The sequence below is a fragment of the Aotus nancymaae genome, unplaced genomic scaffold (assembly GCF_030222135.1).
Source record: "Aotus nancymaae isolate 86718 unplaced genomic scaffold, 86718_ANA_hifiasm-v0.15.2.pri h1tg000020l, whole genome shotgun sequence".
Taxonomy (NCBI): Eukaryota; Metazoa; Chordata; class Mammalia; order Primates; family Aotidae; genus Aotus; species Aotus nancymaae.
The window spans coordinates 29,161,555-29,179,820 of record NW_026988432.1 but is presented as its reverse complement, the minus strand read 5'-3'; the positions used below and the strand labels follow the sequence as shown (position 1 = coordinate 29,179,820).

General features: G+C 43.0%; 2 protein-coding genes across 4 annotated transcripts in view; one reads left to right on the top strand and one right to left on the bottom strand.

The window, feature by feature from the left end:
* Positions 1 to 18,266, bottom strand: part of ZBTB7C (zinc finger and BTB domain containing 7C) — a 372,622-nt gene that overhangs the window by 213,511 nt on the left and 140,845 nt on the right. Inside the window, exon 1 of one of the 3 annotated variants that reach the window (XM_012440875.3) lies at positions 3,073 to 3,127. The exons of the other annotated variants lie outside the window; for them this stretch is intronic. The gene's annotated coding sequence lies outside the window, so the exon portion shown is untranslated. Of the gene's footprint in view, positions 1 to 3,072; positions 3,128 to 18,266 lie in introns of those variants that run through there. 3 annotated transcript variants of the gene reach the window in all.
* On the top strand, positions 2,767 to 3,305 carry ZBTB7C-AS2 (ZBTB7C antisense RNA 2). The gene is given in 3 exon segments (XM_021670072.2): positions 2,767 to 2,888; positions 2,890 to 3,148; positions 3,150 to 3,305. Coding segments are annotated over 3 exon segments (537 nt in total).

The window sequence follows — 18,266 nt, the reverse complement described above, 5'->3', positions numbered from 1 at the left end:
GCATACCCCACAGACAACACTCCCAGCATGTATTACATTTAGAAGAGATAATATGTAAAAATAATATAATAGTTGGATTGGGTTTAGTGGAATTTTATAGGTGACATAAGAAATATTATTTTTTAAATGTTCTCTTTAAATTTTCACACAGGAGCTCTTGCAATTTCTAAGAGGTTAGATTCTCCAGGCTCTTCTTGTGCCTGAAGTAATACTGCACCAACTATCAATTTGTACATGGCCCTGTAAAACTTTATCATCTTTACTTTTATTTACACAATAGCAAGACTCTTCTTGCCACCACTTTTAACACTCCCTCTGCTGTGGAGTTTAAAGGCAATGCAGAAACATGTCAAATAAAGCAGGAAGCAAACAAAATAAGATGGAACACTAAGGCTAGAGTGAAAATTACTCTGGAAACCCCTCCAGCCACCTGTGCATGGCTGGCAGAGCTACTGTGTTTTTGCCTTGGCTGGAAGTTTTGCTCATATGTCTGAAAGCTGTTAGGTGGAGGGGAGTCTCCACTTTGCCCAAACCAGAACACATAGTCTAGAAACACAGCTGGGACTTGAGTCGGCCACACTCTAAAACCCAGGCACAAGCCCAAATGGATTTCCCCAGTGACATATATGGGGGACAAGTTGTTCCACTGATCCAGAACCCTCCACATCTCTGAAAACAAGCAAAGCTTTATAGCATAGAATGGGGTTGGGGGTCCAGTCTTCCCAGAATATTTTCCTCCCCATCATCCCCTTGGGGAACAGATTCTCCCACCTTCCTTGTGATACCTTCCTGATCTTTCTGCTAGATCCTAGCTGCGAGACCTTGAGCAAATTAGTTAAACTCTCTGTGCCTCACTTTTCTCCACTACAGAAAAGGGAATTTTAAAAAAGCCCCTACCTCATAGCACTATGTAAGCATTAATGAGTTAATATCTGTCAAGTGAAAGGAACGGTGCCAGCCATATAACACTCAAATGATGCTAGCTAGTTATCACTAACTAGCAATTATCACTAACCGTTGTCCTTGTGGTGGAATTGACCTGATCACTCTTCTGCTCCACTGTATTATGCGCCCATACTTAACAACAACAACAAAAAAGGCCCAAACTTGGAATGGGACAGAACCTTTCTGCATGATGTAATTTCCAACCTCTTTCTGGGAAGAAATTAGCATTGATAAAATAGTTAAGCAATTTTCTGATAATCTTTAACAAGATTAAGACCTTTTCTGGGAAGCCAGATACCCACCCACTCAGCTGACTGTCAGTCAGGATCTAACGATCTTGAAACAATCCTTTTTTAAAAAAATTGTATCCAGTCTAACAGTGATTACCTAATCATCCTGTTTTTCTATAGGAGACAATCTCTGAATTAACCCACTAATGCTTCTGTTCTTGTGACTTGCTTGAACTTAAACTTTGGCATGTGTTTAAAAGTAAAATATCTGGCCAGGCATAGTGGCTCATGCCTATAATCACAACACTTTGGGAGGCTGAGGTGGGAGGATCATTTGAGCCCAGGAGATGAAGACCAGCCTGAGCAACATATCAAGACCTTGTGTCTACTAAAAATAAACATAAAAATAAATAAGCTGGGCATGATTGTGTAGTCCTAGCTACTCAAGAGACTGGGGTGGGATGATCACTTGAGCTCAGGAGGTTATGGCTACAGTGAGCCATGATCACACCACTGCATTCCAGCCTGGATGACAGAGCAAGAACCTGTCCCCTAAAAATAAAGAAATAAAATAAAACAAAATGTTTGAAGAAACAAGCAAACCTATTATAGCATATAAAATAGTTGATAGCATTTACTTGTATTCTTAGTTCTAATATTCATACTAGAGAAGGTCGGACCCTGGGAAGTAAGGGCCACTTCTGATGCAGAATCTAAATAGAAATTATTTAGGCAGATAGTGCAGGCAAAAGAGTCCTTGGTAAGCCTTTCCTTTTAACAAAAAGCAGCCCCCAAATCATTTCTAACAAAGAGCAGCCTGAAAAAGCAAGCTAGAATCTTGCACAGGTGAATGCCAGCAGCTGTGCCAACAGGAAAAGGCTTCCTGGGGCTAGGCATGTTCAACATTGTGGCTCCATCTTTCTTTCTCTTTGTACAGTAAGGAACAGACAATATGGCGCTGGCCAGGTAGAGAACCCATCTTCATACTAAAAGATCAGGGTGGGATGGACAGCTTCTTCACTGACTATGCACACATCACACCTGCTCTGACCAACCTCTCGGGACCTATGTGAATCAGATACCACTTCCTCAAGCTCATTCATAAAACCCTGTGCATTTCACCATGGAACTGGAAGACCCATTAAGGTGTTCCTCTCTCTCTCTGCAGGAGAGAGAGCTCTTCTCTTTTCTCTTTCTTTCGCCTATTAAACCTCTGCCCTTAAACTCACTTCTTGTGTGTCCACGCCCTCAATTTCCCTGGTGTGAGATGATGAACCTTGGGTATTTACCCCAGACAACGACACTGCTTCATTTGTTTTTGCCCATATTTTTATCCAGCACTTAATATTGTGACTGATATAGAAAAAGTAATCAATGAATGTTTGTTAAGAGAATAAATTAATGAAAGAACAAATAAACTTTTCAAAAGAACTGAAAAGAGCAGCACTTACTATAAGCTAGAAGAACTGGGAGGCTGCATTGTAAAGCACTACTGGCTTTGGACACAACCAAGGGGTTGAAACATGTTTTGAGCTATGTGGCTTTGGAAAAGTTTATCCACCTTCCTGAGCTTCCATTTCTTCATAGCACTATGGAGAGAATAGTGCATTGTTAAGGTATTCTGAGTTGAGACAACTTGTAAAGAGAGTGTAACACAATGGCAAGTACATTAGGGCCTAAAAATATCTTAGTTCTCCCTCTTGCCGCTGACTCTTTTTGTGACTGGAAAAGTTACTTCCTCTCTCAAGGCCTGTTTCCTTGTTCTTAAAGTAGGACTTTAAAAAATCCCTCATGGGGCATGGCTCCTCTCTCCCTGCCTTCGCTCTCTGCAGTCATTGGTGGTGTGCACCCAGGTGTACCTGCCACTTCCCTCCAGGTCCCGGCTTTGTATTCGCACCTGCCCGGCTTTTGTTTGTAGTCTGAGCCACATGGGTCTCTTTCTCTTTCCTCCAGCTGCATCGCTCAATCCTGCGTTTGTGTCACCTCGGTGTGGAGCTGGCATTCTGAATGATGTGGCGTGACCTCACACTGATGCCATTCCCTTCCCACCCAGCCAACCTTGCTTCCTCCTCCACCCATGGAATAAGACAGAGTGCTGAAGGTGGGAGGGAAAGAGAGCACCGAGGTTAAGGAGGCAGTCCCTGACATTTATTAGTGGAATTTCTGTTTCTGTGATGAATGTAGAGATTTGGGGTGACTGCCTCTTAAGGTGATATATAGGGAGATGATGAACCCCAGTGTTTTCCTTAAAGATCCATCCAGCTTAGAGAAAGACAAACATATACAAAGTCAATATTGAAAAGTTTGTATGCTAAGTGCTAGATAAATTCCAGACCTACAGAGTAGAGAGGAGGGGCAAGAGATGTGCTTCGACTTAGAGTAGCGCAAAGGTTGCTGGAGCAGTGCCCTGAGCTGGCCCTTTAAGGACAGATAGGATTCACTCAGATCCTTGTGGGTGAATAGACAGAGCCTTCCAGGACTCCAACACTGATGGGGTTGTGGGGGAAGAGGGATTGAAAAAAAGAGAGAAAAAGAGGAAAAAAATACCCTGATGTGCCAGGGATCCAGTCAAGGTGAAATACATACCTTAAAAAATAATTAAAAAAAGAAAGATCCAGGGCAGACCTCTGCTTTCAGCCAAGGTGGAGAAACAAAGACTGGATTTACCCTCCGGCCTGAAACAATAAAAATACTAGACAATATATGTAAAACAACAGTTTTCAAGACACCAGACTGAGGCACTGAAAGACAGTGATGCCTGAGAGATGAGAAAAAAATAATGTGAGCACTGCAACTGCCCAAACTATACCCTTGAGAGAATGTCCGCGCCACAGAGCAGGAAGGGAGAACTGAGGCACTAGCATTCTCCCTGAGACAGAGCGGAGCATCCAGGGATATAAGGCAGTTAAAGATCACAGGACACAGCACCAGAAAGAAGAAAAAGAACCTCAGAGATCTGTAGAGGGCTCATCTCAAGTAATCATCCAAGTACTGATTAGTGCAAACATGTCAGGAAAAGATTCAAAGCCAGGAAAAGAACCACCCAAAAAGGGTTAAAAGAAACAGTACTGAAGCTGTCCTCATAGAGTTAACAAGAATTTTGAATAGAAATTTATAATTAAGCATTAATCAAGCTGTACTTTGACCCACTTCCTTGTAACTGAAAGTCACAGTAGCCCTAGATACTGACCACTTGCATCCCCATCGTTCCAATAGGTGGCATCTCAAAAATTGCTTGAGTTGTTTTTTGGATCCCAAATTCTGGCAAAACAGCTGATGCCAACCAGTCTGAAGACCCCCATAGAAGATGGGAATCTCATGAGAATACACTTTCTTCATCACCTCGTCCCATGACTTTGATATAGGAGTTAAGAAGAAATTACTCAGGCAGATAGTGAGGGTACCAGATTCCTTGGTTAGGTTTTCCTTTTTAACTAAAAGCAGCCCCCAAACAATTTTCTAACAGAGCAGCCTGTAAAATCAAGCTGCAGGTGTAGACAAGCAAGCTGGAAGCTTGCACGGCAGGAAAATGCTACCTACGAAGAGGCATGTTCAAAATGGCGGCTCCATCTTCCCTTCTTTCTTTGCCAGCTATGTGTACTGTAAGGAGCAGACAAGATAGGCCCGGCTAAGTGGAAAGCCCATTTGCAGAATAAGATTAGGGTGAGGTGACCAGCCTTCCCCCACGCCCACCGGGCTATATAAACATCACACCTTGGTTGAACCAGTCTGTAGGTCGTATGTAAATCAGGGTCTGCCTCCGCAAGCCTGCCTATAAAATCTGCTGTGATCCGCTGCTTTTGCCTTTTTCTGACACCTCTCTCACAAGGGAGAGGGAGCTACTCTCCTCTCTCTTTTATTCTGCCTATTAAACTTTCTGCTCCTTAACCCACTCCATGTGTGTGTCCATGTTGTAATCTTCTTGACTACGAACCCCAGGTATTTACCCCAGACAACGATGTGCTGCTTCCACTTCACCCTGCATTCTTTGGCCAATCAACAATCTCCACACTTCAGCCCATTCCAAAGCCCTTAAAAACCCTAGTCCTAAACTTACTGGGGAGGTACATTTGAGGTTTCCTCCCATCTCCTCATTTAGCAGCCCTATGATTAAACCTTTCTTTGCTGCAATCCAGTATCTCAGTGTACTGATTTGTCATGCACATCAGATAATGAACCTATTATGGTTTGTTCATGATGCTCACATGGATCAAAAACAATGCTATTCCCACTGGCCAGACTTGAAAACCTCGCAGTTCACAGGGCTAAAGTACTGAGAAAGCTCTTAATACCGTCCTAGACTATACATGAATCTAGTCCCACCTAGCAAATCTCATGAGCAAGGTCCAGCAGCATCAATCTCTTTCAAATATCTTATTTGAGCCCTTTAATAAAGCTCAAGAAAATTTAAAGGAATACAAAAATGTTCAGGACACAGCATAAAATTCACAATGTCTGATATCCAATACAAAATTACCAGATACAAAAAGGAGCTGGAAAATATGGCCCATATTAAGGAGAAAATGCCAATCAATCCAAACTGACCCAGAACTAATAGAGAAATTAGAATTAGCAGAGAAAGACAATGAAAAAATTATTATAATTATATTTCATATGTTCAAAAAGTTAAGATATAGAAAGTAAGATATAAAAAACTAAATAAAACTTCTAGAGATAAAAACTACAATATTTAGAATGTGGTTAATAACATTTCTAAGAGGTCATTGGTTTAGACTGAGTTCCTGCATTAGGCCCAGCAGACCAAATCAAAATGGAGTCACTCAGACTGAAGTTCCACACCACCAAACTGAAACTACAGTGTTTATCTAACCTTCCAAGAAATTAAGAGAGAAAGAGACGGATCATAGTCAAATCTCCAAATAGGGAAGTTTTAGCTAGCATGATAAGGAAGTCCTCTCTGCTTTAACCTTTACAAGAAAAGTAACTTTGAAATGTCCAATTTGCTTTTGTTATTTTGTTCTCTTTTTTGACCCTTCTGTCTATAAAGGCAACGTCCTCTGCTCAGCTCATCAGAACACTCATTCTATTTTGTAGAATGCAGTGCTGCCCAATTCCAGACTGCAAATAAAAGCCAATTAGCATCTTTAAATCAGATATGTTGTAATTTTGTCTTTTTTTCAGATGAAAAATACACTGGATAGAATCCAATAACAGCAGATAAGATTTTGTTCCCTCCACCCTCCCCTATTTTCCAAAAAAGAATAAGGAATTTGAATACATAGCAATAAAGCTTATCCAAAAAGAAACACATAGAGAAAAAAAGAATTTTAAAAATGTACAGAGCAAAAGTGCACTGTGGGGATAACTTCAAGCAGCTTGTTCTATGCATAATTAAAGTCTCCAGAGGAAAGGAGAGAGTTGGAGGATAGGAAAAAGTTTTGAAAAGATACCAGCCAGAAAATTACTAAAGTTGATTTTTTTTTTTTTTGAGACAGAGTCTCATTCTGTCACCAGGCTCCAGGCTGGAGTGCAGTGGTGCAATCTCGGCTCACTGCAACCTCCACCTCCTGGGTTCAAGCAATTCTCCTGCCTCAGCCTCCCGAGTAGCTAGGACCACAGGTGTGCACCACCACGCTCAGCTAATTTTCGTATTTTAGGGGAGACGGGGTTTCACTATGTTGGCCAGGATGGTCTCGATCTCTTGACCTTGTGATCCTCCCGCCTCGGCCTCCCAAAGTGCTGGGATTACAGGCATGAGCCACCGCGCTCAGCTAAAGTTGATTTTTTTAAAAAAACTATAAACCCAAAGTTCCAAGAAGCTCAATAACTGAAACAAAAAAAATATGAAGAAAGCATACCAAGACATGTCATAGTCAAATTGTTCAAAACCAACAATAAAGACAAAATCTTAAAAGCAACTGGGGTGAGTGCAGGGGGAAGATATATTACATGCAGAAAAAAATTATAGGAATTACAGCAGATTTCTCATTCAAAATAATGTGGGCAAAAACACAGTGGAGAAATATCTTTAAAATATTGAAGGAAAAAATTGTCAACCTGGAATTTTCTACACGGTGAAAATGCCTTTCTAAAGCAAAGGTAAAATAAACACTTTTTCATATATAAAAAAGCTAAAAAAAATAATAGAAGGCCTATATTATAAGTGTTAAAGGACATTCTTCAAGCACAATGAAAATGATACCAGGTGGGGCCAGGCACGGTGGCTCACGCACTTTGGGAGGCTGAGGCGGGTGGATCATGAGGTCAAGAAATCAAGACCATCCTGGCCAACATGGTGAATCCCCATCTCTACTGGGAATATAAAAAATCAGCTGGGCGTGGTAGCACGTGTCTGTAGTCCCAGCTGCTCAGGAGGCTGAGGCAGGAGAATCACTTGAATCTGGGAGGCGGAGGTTGCAGTGAGCCGAGCTCGTGCCACTGCACTCCAGCCTGGTGACCCACATATCTGATAAAGAACTTGTATCCAAAGTATACAACTCCCAAAGCTCAATAAGAAGAAATCAAACAACTCTCCCCGAAATGGGCAAAAGATTTGAACAGAACTTTACCAAAAAAAGAATGGCAAGTAAGCACGTGAAAAATGTTTGTATCATTAGTTATAAGGGCCATGAAAATCAAAACCACAACGATATATCCCTCCTCAACAATTAGAATGGTGAACACAAGAAGACTGAATGCCAAATGTTGAGGATGATACAGACCAACTAGAACTCTCCTGTGTCACTGATAGGAGTAGAAAATGGCACAACTATTTTTGTAAGTAGTCTGGCAGTTTCTTAATTAGTTAAACATATACTACCACACAGTCCAATCATTCCCTTCCTAGGTAGGTGTCCAAGAGAAATGAAAACATATCCACACAGACTCATACATGAATGTTCATAGCAACTTTATTTGTAATAGCCCCAAACTGGAAACAGCCCAAATGTCCATCAACAGGCAAATGGATAAAGAACCACGGAATACTACTCAGCAATAAAAATGAATGAACTACTGATACATGCAACAAATTGTATTAATCTCAAAATCACTAGGTTGAGTGAGAGAAACTGCATAAAAAAGATTGCATGCTGTATGTGCTGATTTATATAAAATTCTAGAAAATGCAAATAATTGGGAATGACAGAAGATCTGCTTCTGTCAAGCATCCCCTTCCCCCAGGGTGGGAAGGAATGGAGGATATGATCACAAGGGGACATAAGGAAATTTTTGGGGTGAAGGATATGTCCATTATTTTGATGTGGTGATGATGTCACAGGTGTATGCATAAGTCTAAACTTATCAAATTGTCCAATTTAACCATATGCAGTTTACTGTAATTCAGTTATAGCCCAATAAAGCTGTTGAAAACAACATGCGCTACAGCAAGGAGTGGCTGTGATCAGCCTGTGTATCCTCCTGGAGATGCTGCAGATCAAGGCAGACTGCAACAGCCATCACTCCGGAGCCCCCTGCCGGTCAGGAAGATGTTCTATGCATCTCACCTACCAGCTCTGTGACTCACATCTGGGTGGGAGAACCGTAGTAAAATTTTTGAGTTGGCAAAACCAAAGCACAAGACACCAGTGAAGGCCATGTTCACCGTAAGACCTTATCTGAAAAGCCAATTTGACGCACTCACTCCTCCCAGCCCATCCACTTCCTCCCAGCAGACGCCAGCAAAGCCTGCCCTAGGCCTGGTGGTCTGGCCTCCCTGTCTGCTCTGAGCATCTTGCCTTCTCCACTGAAAACTGTTCTCCAGAAAATAAAAAAGTAAAACAACAAAATCAAGATAAAAGGCATCAGCATGGCCCCACACCAGGCTTTAATGGGCAAATTTGTACGAGCAAGGGCAAAATGAAGGGCAGCAAGGAAAACACTGAATTAAAAGCCACTTAAATTAAGAATTCAATAGCAGTCACTTAACTAATAAATAGTATTCCTCTCTGCCATTGATTGACTCAGGATTGTAATGAAGAGTTCCAGGGGCAACAGCGAAATGTTTTAATTCATGGGATAAACGTCACCAACTCTTGGGTTCCTAAGATTGAATGTGTTGGAGAAAAGCGGAATGGAAAGCCCACAGGAATTAATTCTTGGAACACCCCTGCAGGGTCAGCATTATTATACCCTGCTTCTAGGTGGATTTAATATCTCAAGTGCCGGGCAGGGCGCCGTGTGCCCACAGGGGCTCCGTGATCGTTATTAAGTGATGATGGGGCAGATAGACTAGAGCTGGAGCTCACACTGGATCAGCTACCTTATTTATTTCCAAGTTAAGAGACTGAACAAATGGACTGTTGTTATTATCATGGTGATGATTATTGCCGTGGTGCATAATAATGGCTTGGTGCTGCCAGAACTATGTGGGAAAGACTGCCCTAAGTCACTGGCTCCAGAGAGAGTTGTTCTCATAGGATGATGTTGTGCAAAATAAGAGTTCATCTGAAGGATTCCCCAGATTACCACCCTAGACCCCACCCAACAGCTCTGCCTGGAAACGTCTCCTCTGAGCCACTCCGTGTATCACAGAGCATCTTCAGGGCACGGACACTAGGCTCCCAAATAGACCCTAAGCTCTCACTGTCCCTGCTCCTTACGAAGCAAGTGCCAGGTAGCATCAGCTCAGGCTCTGTGGGCTCCCCAAACACCCGTTAAGCAGGACATGGTGGTCACGGAAAGGCATTTGGGGGATGTGAGCACTCGGAATCTTCCACATCATCATCAAGGTCTATTTTCTGCACCAAATGGGAGAGGTAGGCCCGGGCTTCGCATTCCTTGCACAGAATGTCTTGAACTGGTGCCATCTTAGCATCTGTGGATGCAGACAGAACAGAAGAGCCAGAAGGAAGGTGTAGAAGGGACAGAGGTCCTCTTCCCTATCCTCTGAGACATTCCAGTGTATCTAGTCACAGGGCTAGGATTCACATCCCTAGAAAGTCACAGAAGTATGTGAAGAAAACATGAACATGGAAAAGAAGCTGAGATATCCTTACTCCCATTTTACAATGGCTGTCTCATTGTATGTACAGCTGAGGAAACTGAGGCATGAGGGAGTAAAATGACTGGCTCAAGACTGCACAGCAAGAGGATGGCAGAGCTGGATGTGAACCCAAGCTCCCTGGCTCACAGCCCACCCTGGCACACCATGCTTCCAGTCTCAGGAGAGTTCAGTGAAGTTGAAGGACGAAATACTTGGAAAGTGGCCCGTAACCAAGCAACAGGGGTATCTTGACCACGTATGGTGTCCATGCCCTGTTGTCTTGCCCTGCTGGGATACTGGAAGAAGCCTACTACTTCCCTGTCCTCAGAGAGCTTGCCGTCTTACTAAGGAGATGAGGCTTACCCATAAGAAACCCTCCAAGACAAATACCAGGCACTATGTGAAATCAAGGCTCATACAGATGATGTGGAAATGCTCAGAAAACAGCACCAGTATAGAGTGGCCTCATCTTAGAGTAAACCCTGCAGACTTACTTTATAAATAAGGAAATTATCAGCAAGCACAGAAATGTTGCTCAGCCTTTCTTTCCTGTGTGGCATACCCAACAGACAAGAACCTATTAACACACAACAACTAACCCAATTTAAGTTTGAGAAGACTGCATGTCCCTGTCACTCCATGTTGCTACGTTTTGTCTTTAGGGCTACATGGCCAGATGGAGGTAGTTTCCGGCCCTGCCAAGACCAGCCACCAGAGTATCCCCCAGACCAGCCATAGAGCCTGACAGTGCCCAGAAGCCAGAATCACTGGATGCAGAACCTGCGCGCCGAGAGCACTGGCTGGGCCTTACTGCAGAGCTGTCCACCTTGTATCCACTCTGCCTTCTCATGCTCCCACCACCAGAATGCCTTCTGTGCCTACTCAGCACAACCTGCACCTGACCTGGCCCAGCTCACTCACAGCATGAGCCACTATTCCTCCCTGGCCTAGAGTGGCCCCAGCTCCCATGGGAACCATGTGCTCCAGCCTGATTCAACTCCTCATTGTCCCAGAAACACCATAGAAGTTCCTATCCCCAGTGCTTGGAAGACACTTTCCCCCACCTAGCAAGGCCTTCATGTCTCTCCTTCTGGCTAAATCTTACCCATTCTTCAGAACCATCCCCCACACCCTGACTGCCTCAGCCCACATGGATCTTTCTGTCCTCTGGGTTCCCAGTACACTTGCAAGTAGCATCACTCACATGGCACCAGCACAAGCTGCTCATGTCGGCAGGGAGATGCTGGTGCGGCCCCTCATGATTATAGGCAACCTGAGGGCAGCATCACACTGTGCTCTCTCTGCATCCACTCTGCAGCCACTCCCCCAGACACTGGAGTTAAGGATTAGAGTAAACGGAACTGTCTCTTCTTTTTCTCAGACGAAGGAATAGAGGACCCTCAAAAATTGACTTAATGAATGCATGCAGCTGAGTTCTCTGGTGTCCTGAAAATGACCTTCCTGACCTCCTTCCTGGCCTCTCCCAACAACCTTTCACAGCAAAGTCCTGAGGGGGTGAGCTATCTTGCTCTTGACACTGGGAACTGTGTCTATTCATGTCCCCATGGCTCCTTCATGACAATAAAGCTGCTAAAAAAACAAACTCAGCAGAAAAAAGCCAAGGACAAAGAGACTTAGACTCCCACACAATAATAGTGGGAGACTTTAACACTCCACTGTCAATATTAGACAGATCAACGAGACAGAAAATTAACAAGGATATCCAGGACTTGAACTCAGATCTGGACCAAGTGGACCTAATAGACATCTACAGAAATCTCTACCCCAAATCCACAGAATATACATTCTTCTCAGCACTACATCGCACCTACTCTAAAATTGACCACATAATTGGAAGTAAATCACTTCTCAGCAAATGCAAAAGAAAGGAAATCATAACAAACAGTCTCTCAGACCACAGGGCAATCAAATTAGAACTCAGAATTAAGAAAGTAACTCAGAACTGCACAACTTCATGGAAACTGAACAACTGGCTCCTGAATGTCGACTGGATAAACAATGAAATGAAGGCAGAAATAAAGATGTTCTTTGAAACCAAGGAGAATGAAGACACAATGTAACAGAATCTCTGAGACACATTTAAAGCAGTGTCTAGAGGGAAATTTATAGCAATAAATGCCCACATGAGAAGCGTGGAAAGATCTAAAATTGACACCCTATCATCAAAATTGAAAGAGCTAGAGGAGCAAGATAAAAAAAAAACTCAAAAGCTAGCAGATGACAAGAAATAACTAAGATCAGAGCAGAACTGAAGGAGAAGGAGACACAAAAAACCCTTCAAAAAATTAATAAATCCAGGAGCTGGTTTTTTGAAAAGATCAACAAAAGAGACAAACTACTAGCCAGATTAATAAAAAAGAAAAGGGAGAAGAATCAAATAGATGAAATAAAAAACGATAAAGCGGATATCACCACAGATTCCACAGAAATACAAACTACAATCAGAGATTACTACAAACAACTCTATGCACATAAACCAGTAAACCTGGAAGAAATTGATAAATTCCTGGACACTTGCACTCTCCCAAGCCTAAACTAGGAAGAAATTGAAACCTTGAATAGACCAATAACAAGGGCTGAAGTTGAGGCAGCAACTAATAGTCTACCAACCAAAAAAAGTCCAGGTCCAGACGGGTTCACAGCTGAATTCTACCAGACATACAAAGAGGACCTGGTACCATTCCTTCTGAAACTATTCCAAACAATACAAAAAGAGGGAATCCATCTCAAATCATTTTATGAGACCAACAGCATCCTGATACCAAAACCTGGCAGAGGCTCAACAAGAAAAGAAAACTTCGGGCCAATATCCATGATGAACATAGATACAAAAATCTTCAATAAAATACTGGCAAACTGATTGTAACAGCACATCATTATCCATCACGATCAAGTAGGCTTCATTCCAGGGATGCAAGGCTGGTTCAACATATGCAAGTCTATAAACGTAATCCACCACATAAACAGAACCAAAGACAAAAACCACATGATTATCTCAATAGATGCAGTGAAGGCCTTCAACAAAATTCAACAGCCCTTTATGCTACAAACTCTCAATAAACTAGGTATCAAAGGAACATATCTCAAAAGAATAAAAGCTATTTATGACAAACCTACAGCCAATATCATACTGAATGGACAAAAACTGGAAACATTCCCTTTGAAATCCGGCACTAGACAAGGATACCCTCTCTCACCACTCCTATTCTCTATAGTATTGGAAGTTCTAGCCAGACCAATTAGGCAAGAAAAAAAAAATAAAGGGTATTCAATTAGGAAAGGAGGAAGTCAAATTGTTTCTATTTGCAGACAACATGATTGGAGATTTAGAAGACCCTATCATCTCAGCCCAAAATCTCCTTAAACTGATAAGCAACTTCAGCTAAGTCTCAGGATACAAAATCAATGTGCAGAAATCACAAGCATTCATATACACCAATAACAGACTTAAAGAGAGCCAAATCAAGAAGGAACAGCCATTCACAATTGCTACAAAGAGAATAAAATACCTAGGAATACAACTAACAAAGGATGTAAAGGACCTCTTCAAGGAGAACTACAAACCACTGCTCAAGGAAATAAGAGAAGACACAAACAGATGGAGAAACATTCCATGCTCATGGTTAGGAAGAATCAATATCATGAAAATGGCCATACTGCCCCAAAGTAATGTATAGATTCAACACTATCCCCATCAAGCTACCAATGACCTTCTTCATGGAACTGGAAAAAACCATCTTAAACTTCATATGGAACCAAAAGGGAGCCCCCATAGCCAAGACAATCCTAAGAAAAAAGAACAAAGCAGGAGGCATCACGCTACCTGATTTCAAACTATACTACAAGGCTACAGTAATCAAAACAACATGGTACTGGTACCAAAACAGAGATATAGACCAATGGAACAGAACAGAGGCCTCAGAGGCAACGCCACACATCTACAACAATCTGATCTTTGACAAACCTGACAAAAACAAGCAATGGGGAAAGGATTCCCTGTTTAATACATGGTGTTGGGAAAATTGGCTAGCAGTGTGCAGAAAGCAGAAACCGGACCCCTTTCTGACACCTTACACTAAAATTAACTCCAGATGGATTAAAGACTTAAACATAAGACCTAACACCATAAAAACCCCAGATGAAAACCTAGGCAAAACCATTCAGGACATAGGCATAGGCAAGGACTTCATGACTAAAACACCAAAAGCGTTGGCAACAAAAACCAAAATAGACAAATGGGACCTAATTAAACTCCAGAGCTTCTGTACAGCAAAAGAAACAATCATTAGAGTAAACTGGCAACTAACAGAATGGGAAAAAATTTTTGCAATCTACCCATCTGACAAAGGGCTAATATCCAGAATCTACAAAAAACTAAAACAGATTTAGAAGAAAAAAAAAAACCATCCAAAACTGGGCAAAGGATATGTACGGACACTTTTCAAAAGAAGACATATATGAGGCCAACAAACCTATGAAAAAATGCTCATCATCACTGATTATATTAGAGAAACACAAATCAAAACCACATTGAGATGCCACCTTATGCCAGTTAGAATGGTGATCATTAAAAAAAATCTGGAGACAACAGATGCTGGAGAGGATGTGGAAAAATAGGAACACTTTTACACTGCTGGTGGGAGTGTAAACTAGTTCAACCATTGTGGAAGACAGTGGGTGCTTCCTCAAGGACCTAGAAATAGAAATTCCATTTGACCCAGCAATCCCATTACTGGGTATATATCCAAAGGATTATAAATCATTCTATTATAAAGACACATGTACATGTATGTTCATAGCAGCACTGTTTACAATAGCAAAGACCTGGAACCAACCCAAATGCCCATCGACGATAGACTGGACAAGGAAAATGTGGCACATATACACCATGGAATACTATGCAGCCATAAAAAATGACGAATTTGTGTCCTTTGTAGGGACATGGATGAATCTGGAAACCGTCATTCTCAGCAAACTGACACAAGAACAGAAAATCAAACACTGCATGTTCTCACTCATAGGCGAGTGTTGAACAATGAGAACACATGGACACAGGGAGGGGAACACTACACACAGGGGTCTGTTGGGGGGGACCAAGGGAGGGACAGCAGGGAGGGTGGGGAGGTTGAGGAGGGATAACATGGGGAGAAGTGCCAGATGTAGGTGACGGGGGGATGGAGGCAGCAAACCACATTGTCATGTGTGTACCCATGCAACAATCCTGCATGATCTGCACATGTACCCCAGAACCTAAAGTACAATTAAAAAAAAGAAAAAGAAAAGAGCCAAGGATATAAACAGACAATACATAGGAGGAAAAACAAATCATAAACCAACATATTAAATAGTTAGTAATAGATTAGCAATCAAAGATATGCAAATTAAACCACTTAAGCCCCGCAAAATGCGAAGTAAGGCAATAATATTATACCAATTTATAGCTATAAATTAACCCCCCAAAAGGGAGTTAATAAATCAAATGCTGGTAGGACTGTAGACAAGTGAGAACATTCATAAATAGCTAGTGACCATTTTTTAAATCTGGTACAACATTTGGGTAAAATATTTTGCAAAACACACCAAGATCCATAAAGATATCTGTACCCGTTAACCTGTAATCCTACTACTGGGACTTCATCCTAAAAGAAGGAACAGAAATCTGCAGTCCTGCCATTGCTGAGTCAGCACTACCTAAGGCCTGTGATTGTTAATACCTCCAGTGTGTGGGTGACATCTCTACAGTCAATTAATGAGCCAACCTTCATAAGATATTACATTAGCCAGTCTGGCTAACATCAATTACAGTCAGAAGCTGAGCGGTAATCATGAGGGGAGTAAGACTGAGCTGCTGTTTAAAATGACCACAGAATCAAATCACCTTTATGAGCACAACTGGGATAAATCAGAGAAACAAAGAAAGGAGCACTCGCCGCATGTCACTTCCCACAGCTGGCTCTGTGTCACAGCCCATCCTCACAGATGCAGCCAGGCTCGCCCGCCTGCTCTGGGATGCCAAAGCCCCACTCCCCAGGCTTGGCTTGACGACGGACCGTCTGGGGTCTTCTGAGGGGCTGGGATTCAGCTGTCAGACACGATCCAGATTTCGCAGAGGTGGAAATAGCTTTCCCATGTGCTGGAAAGCAGTGCTTTGGAAACCTGGCTGCAGGGGTTTGGTTAAGGGAGGCTGAGAAGGGCTACCACCAAGTCACCATGGCAACAGCCTCCCTGGCATCACCCTCCCCCTAACCCGGCCAGCCCCCACCAACTGGTCTGCTCACACGGGGGATGGTGACTAACTATATCTTCATGTGGCAGACACTCCCCCATGGACTGTGCCTGGGAGCCAGCCAAAAGGGCAGCCTGTAGAATCTTCTGCCTTCACAGGGCACTTTGCAAAGCTCTTTTCCATCTGTTGTCTCAATCAACCCCCACCACCGCAAGCGAAGTGGAAGGACGGGGCGGGGGGGCCCAAGTCCTTGGCTGCAGATGAGAAAGTGAAAGAACAGTTAAGCCACCTGGAAAGCTCATGGGGAAGTGAGACCTACCTCTCTGGGAGAGAGACAATGGGTGGAGATGGGGTAAGAGGAGGGATCTGCCTTCTAGTCCTGGCGGTGCCAGGGAGGTCTCCACTGGAACTGAAAAGCCTAGTTTTACCAAGAATCAACCCCATCCTTGTTATCTAATCACCTGGCCTGCCTTTGGCAAGAATCCTGTTAAGTCTGTTTGGCAAGAATCCCTCTACCCTTCATACCTCCATTAGTAATTTCCCAACTCTGCTCCTGCAACTCTGCTCTTTGACTGGAAGTCCCCAGTTGTCCTTGTTGTGTTTGGAATTGAGCTTAGTTCTATCCTGAAGTCTCTTTTCTCTTACTGCAATACTTTCCGATTAAAATCTGTCTTTACCACTTTAGTGTCTGGCTGTGGTTTTCTTTCCCAATAGTCAATATGTTCAGCAATTCAGAAGCTAGAACACAGGAGTTCAAGGCTTGGTTCATCTCTGATTTTCACTTAAGCTGGGCAAGTTATTTATGCTCTCTGAGCCAGCTTGCTCATCTCTAGAACAGGGATTGTAACAGAACATACCCCAGAGGAGAACTAAATGAGATCATACAGGTAAAGTGCTGAGCCCAGTGCTGGCCCGTGGGGAGGGTGCAATAAATGAGCCCAGTCTTTCTTATGATCACACTGAAAATAAATCTGACAAGGGAAAGGACATGGCATTGCTCCTGCAGCCATCCTGTCAAAGAGGCACCTCTGGAATAGAATCATGCCAACATCAGACCAACCCTCAATGAGGGGCACTTACAAAATAACTGGCCTGTATTCAGCAAGATAGCGTTCAGGCCATGGGAGTCAGGGAAAGACTGAGAAACTGCTCACAGAGTGCAGGAGACTAAAGACACGTCAATTCGCTGCACCATATGATGCTGCGCTGTGTGATTGTGCACTGGGCCCTTTTGATGAAAGGACATCATTGAGACACTTGCACAACTGAATGAGGATCTGAGGATTATGAAGTAGCAGCAAATCAGTGTGAATTTCCTGGTTTTGATGGCTGTGGTGTGATTCTATAGGAGAATGTTCTCATTCACAGGAAATGCACACTAAATAATATTCTGGGATAATGGAGTTGTCGGGCTGGCAATCTAATTGCAAATGGTTCAGGGGTGAGGGAAGGCTCCTCGTACTGCATTTGTGCCTTTTCTGCAAATTTGAGATTGCTTCAAAATTTTAAAAATTCAAAAATAATTTTAAAATGAAATAAAGCTGATGCTCAGAGAGGTTTAAGTGGTCAGTGGAGCTAGGACCCACCAACACCCAGGCCTCCTATCCCATAACAAGTGCTCTTCCCACTGACTCCTCGGCTGGGGGGAAGGCATCCAGGAGGCAACTGAGAAGTAGTATTGCAAGGTCTTGGGTTCTGCCCCTAGTCTCACTCTGTCGCCCAGGTTGGAGTGCAATGGCCCGATCTCAGCTCACCGCACCCTCCGCCTCCCGGGTTCAAGCGATTCTCCTGCCTCAGCCTCACGAGTAGCTGGGATTACAGGCATGTGCCACCGTGCCCGGCTAATTTTGTATTTTTAGTAGAAACGGGGTTTCTCCAACTTGGTTTGGCTGGTCACAAA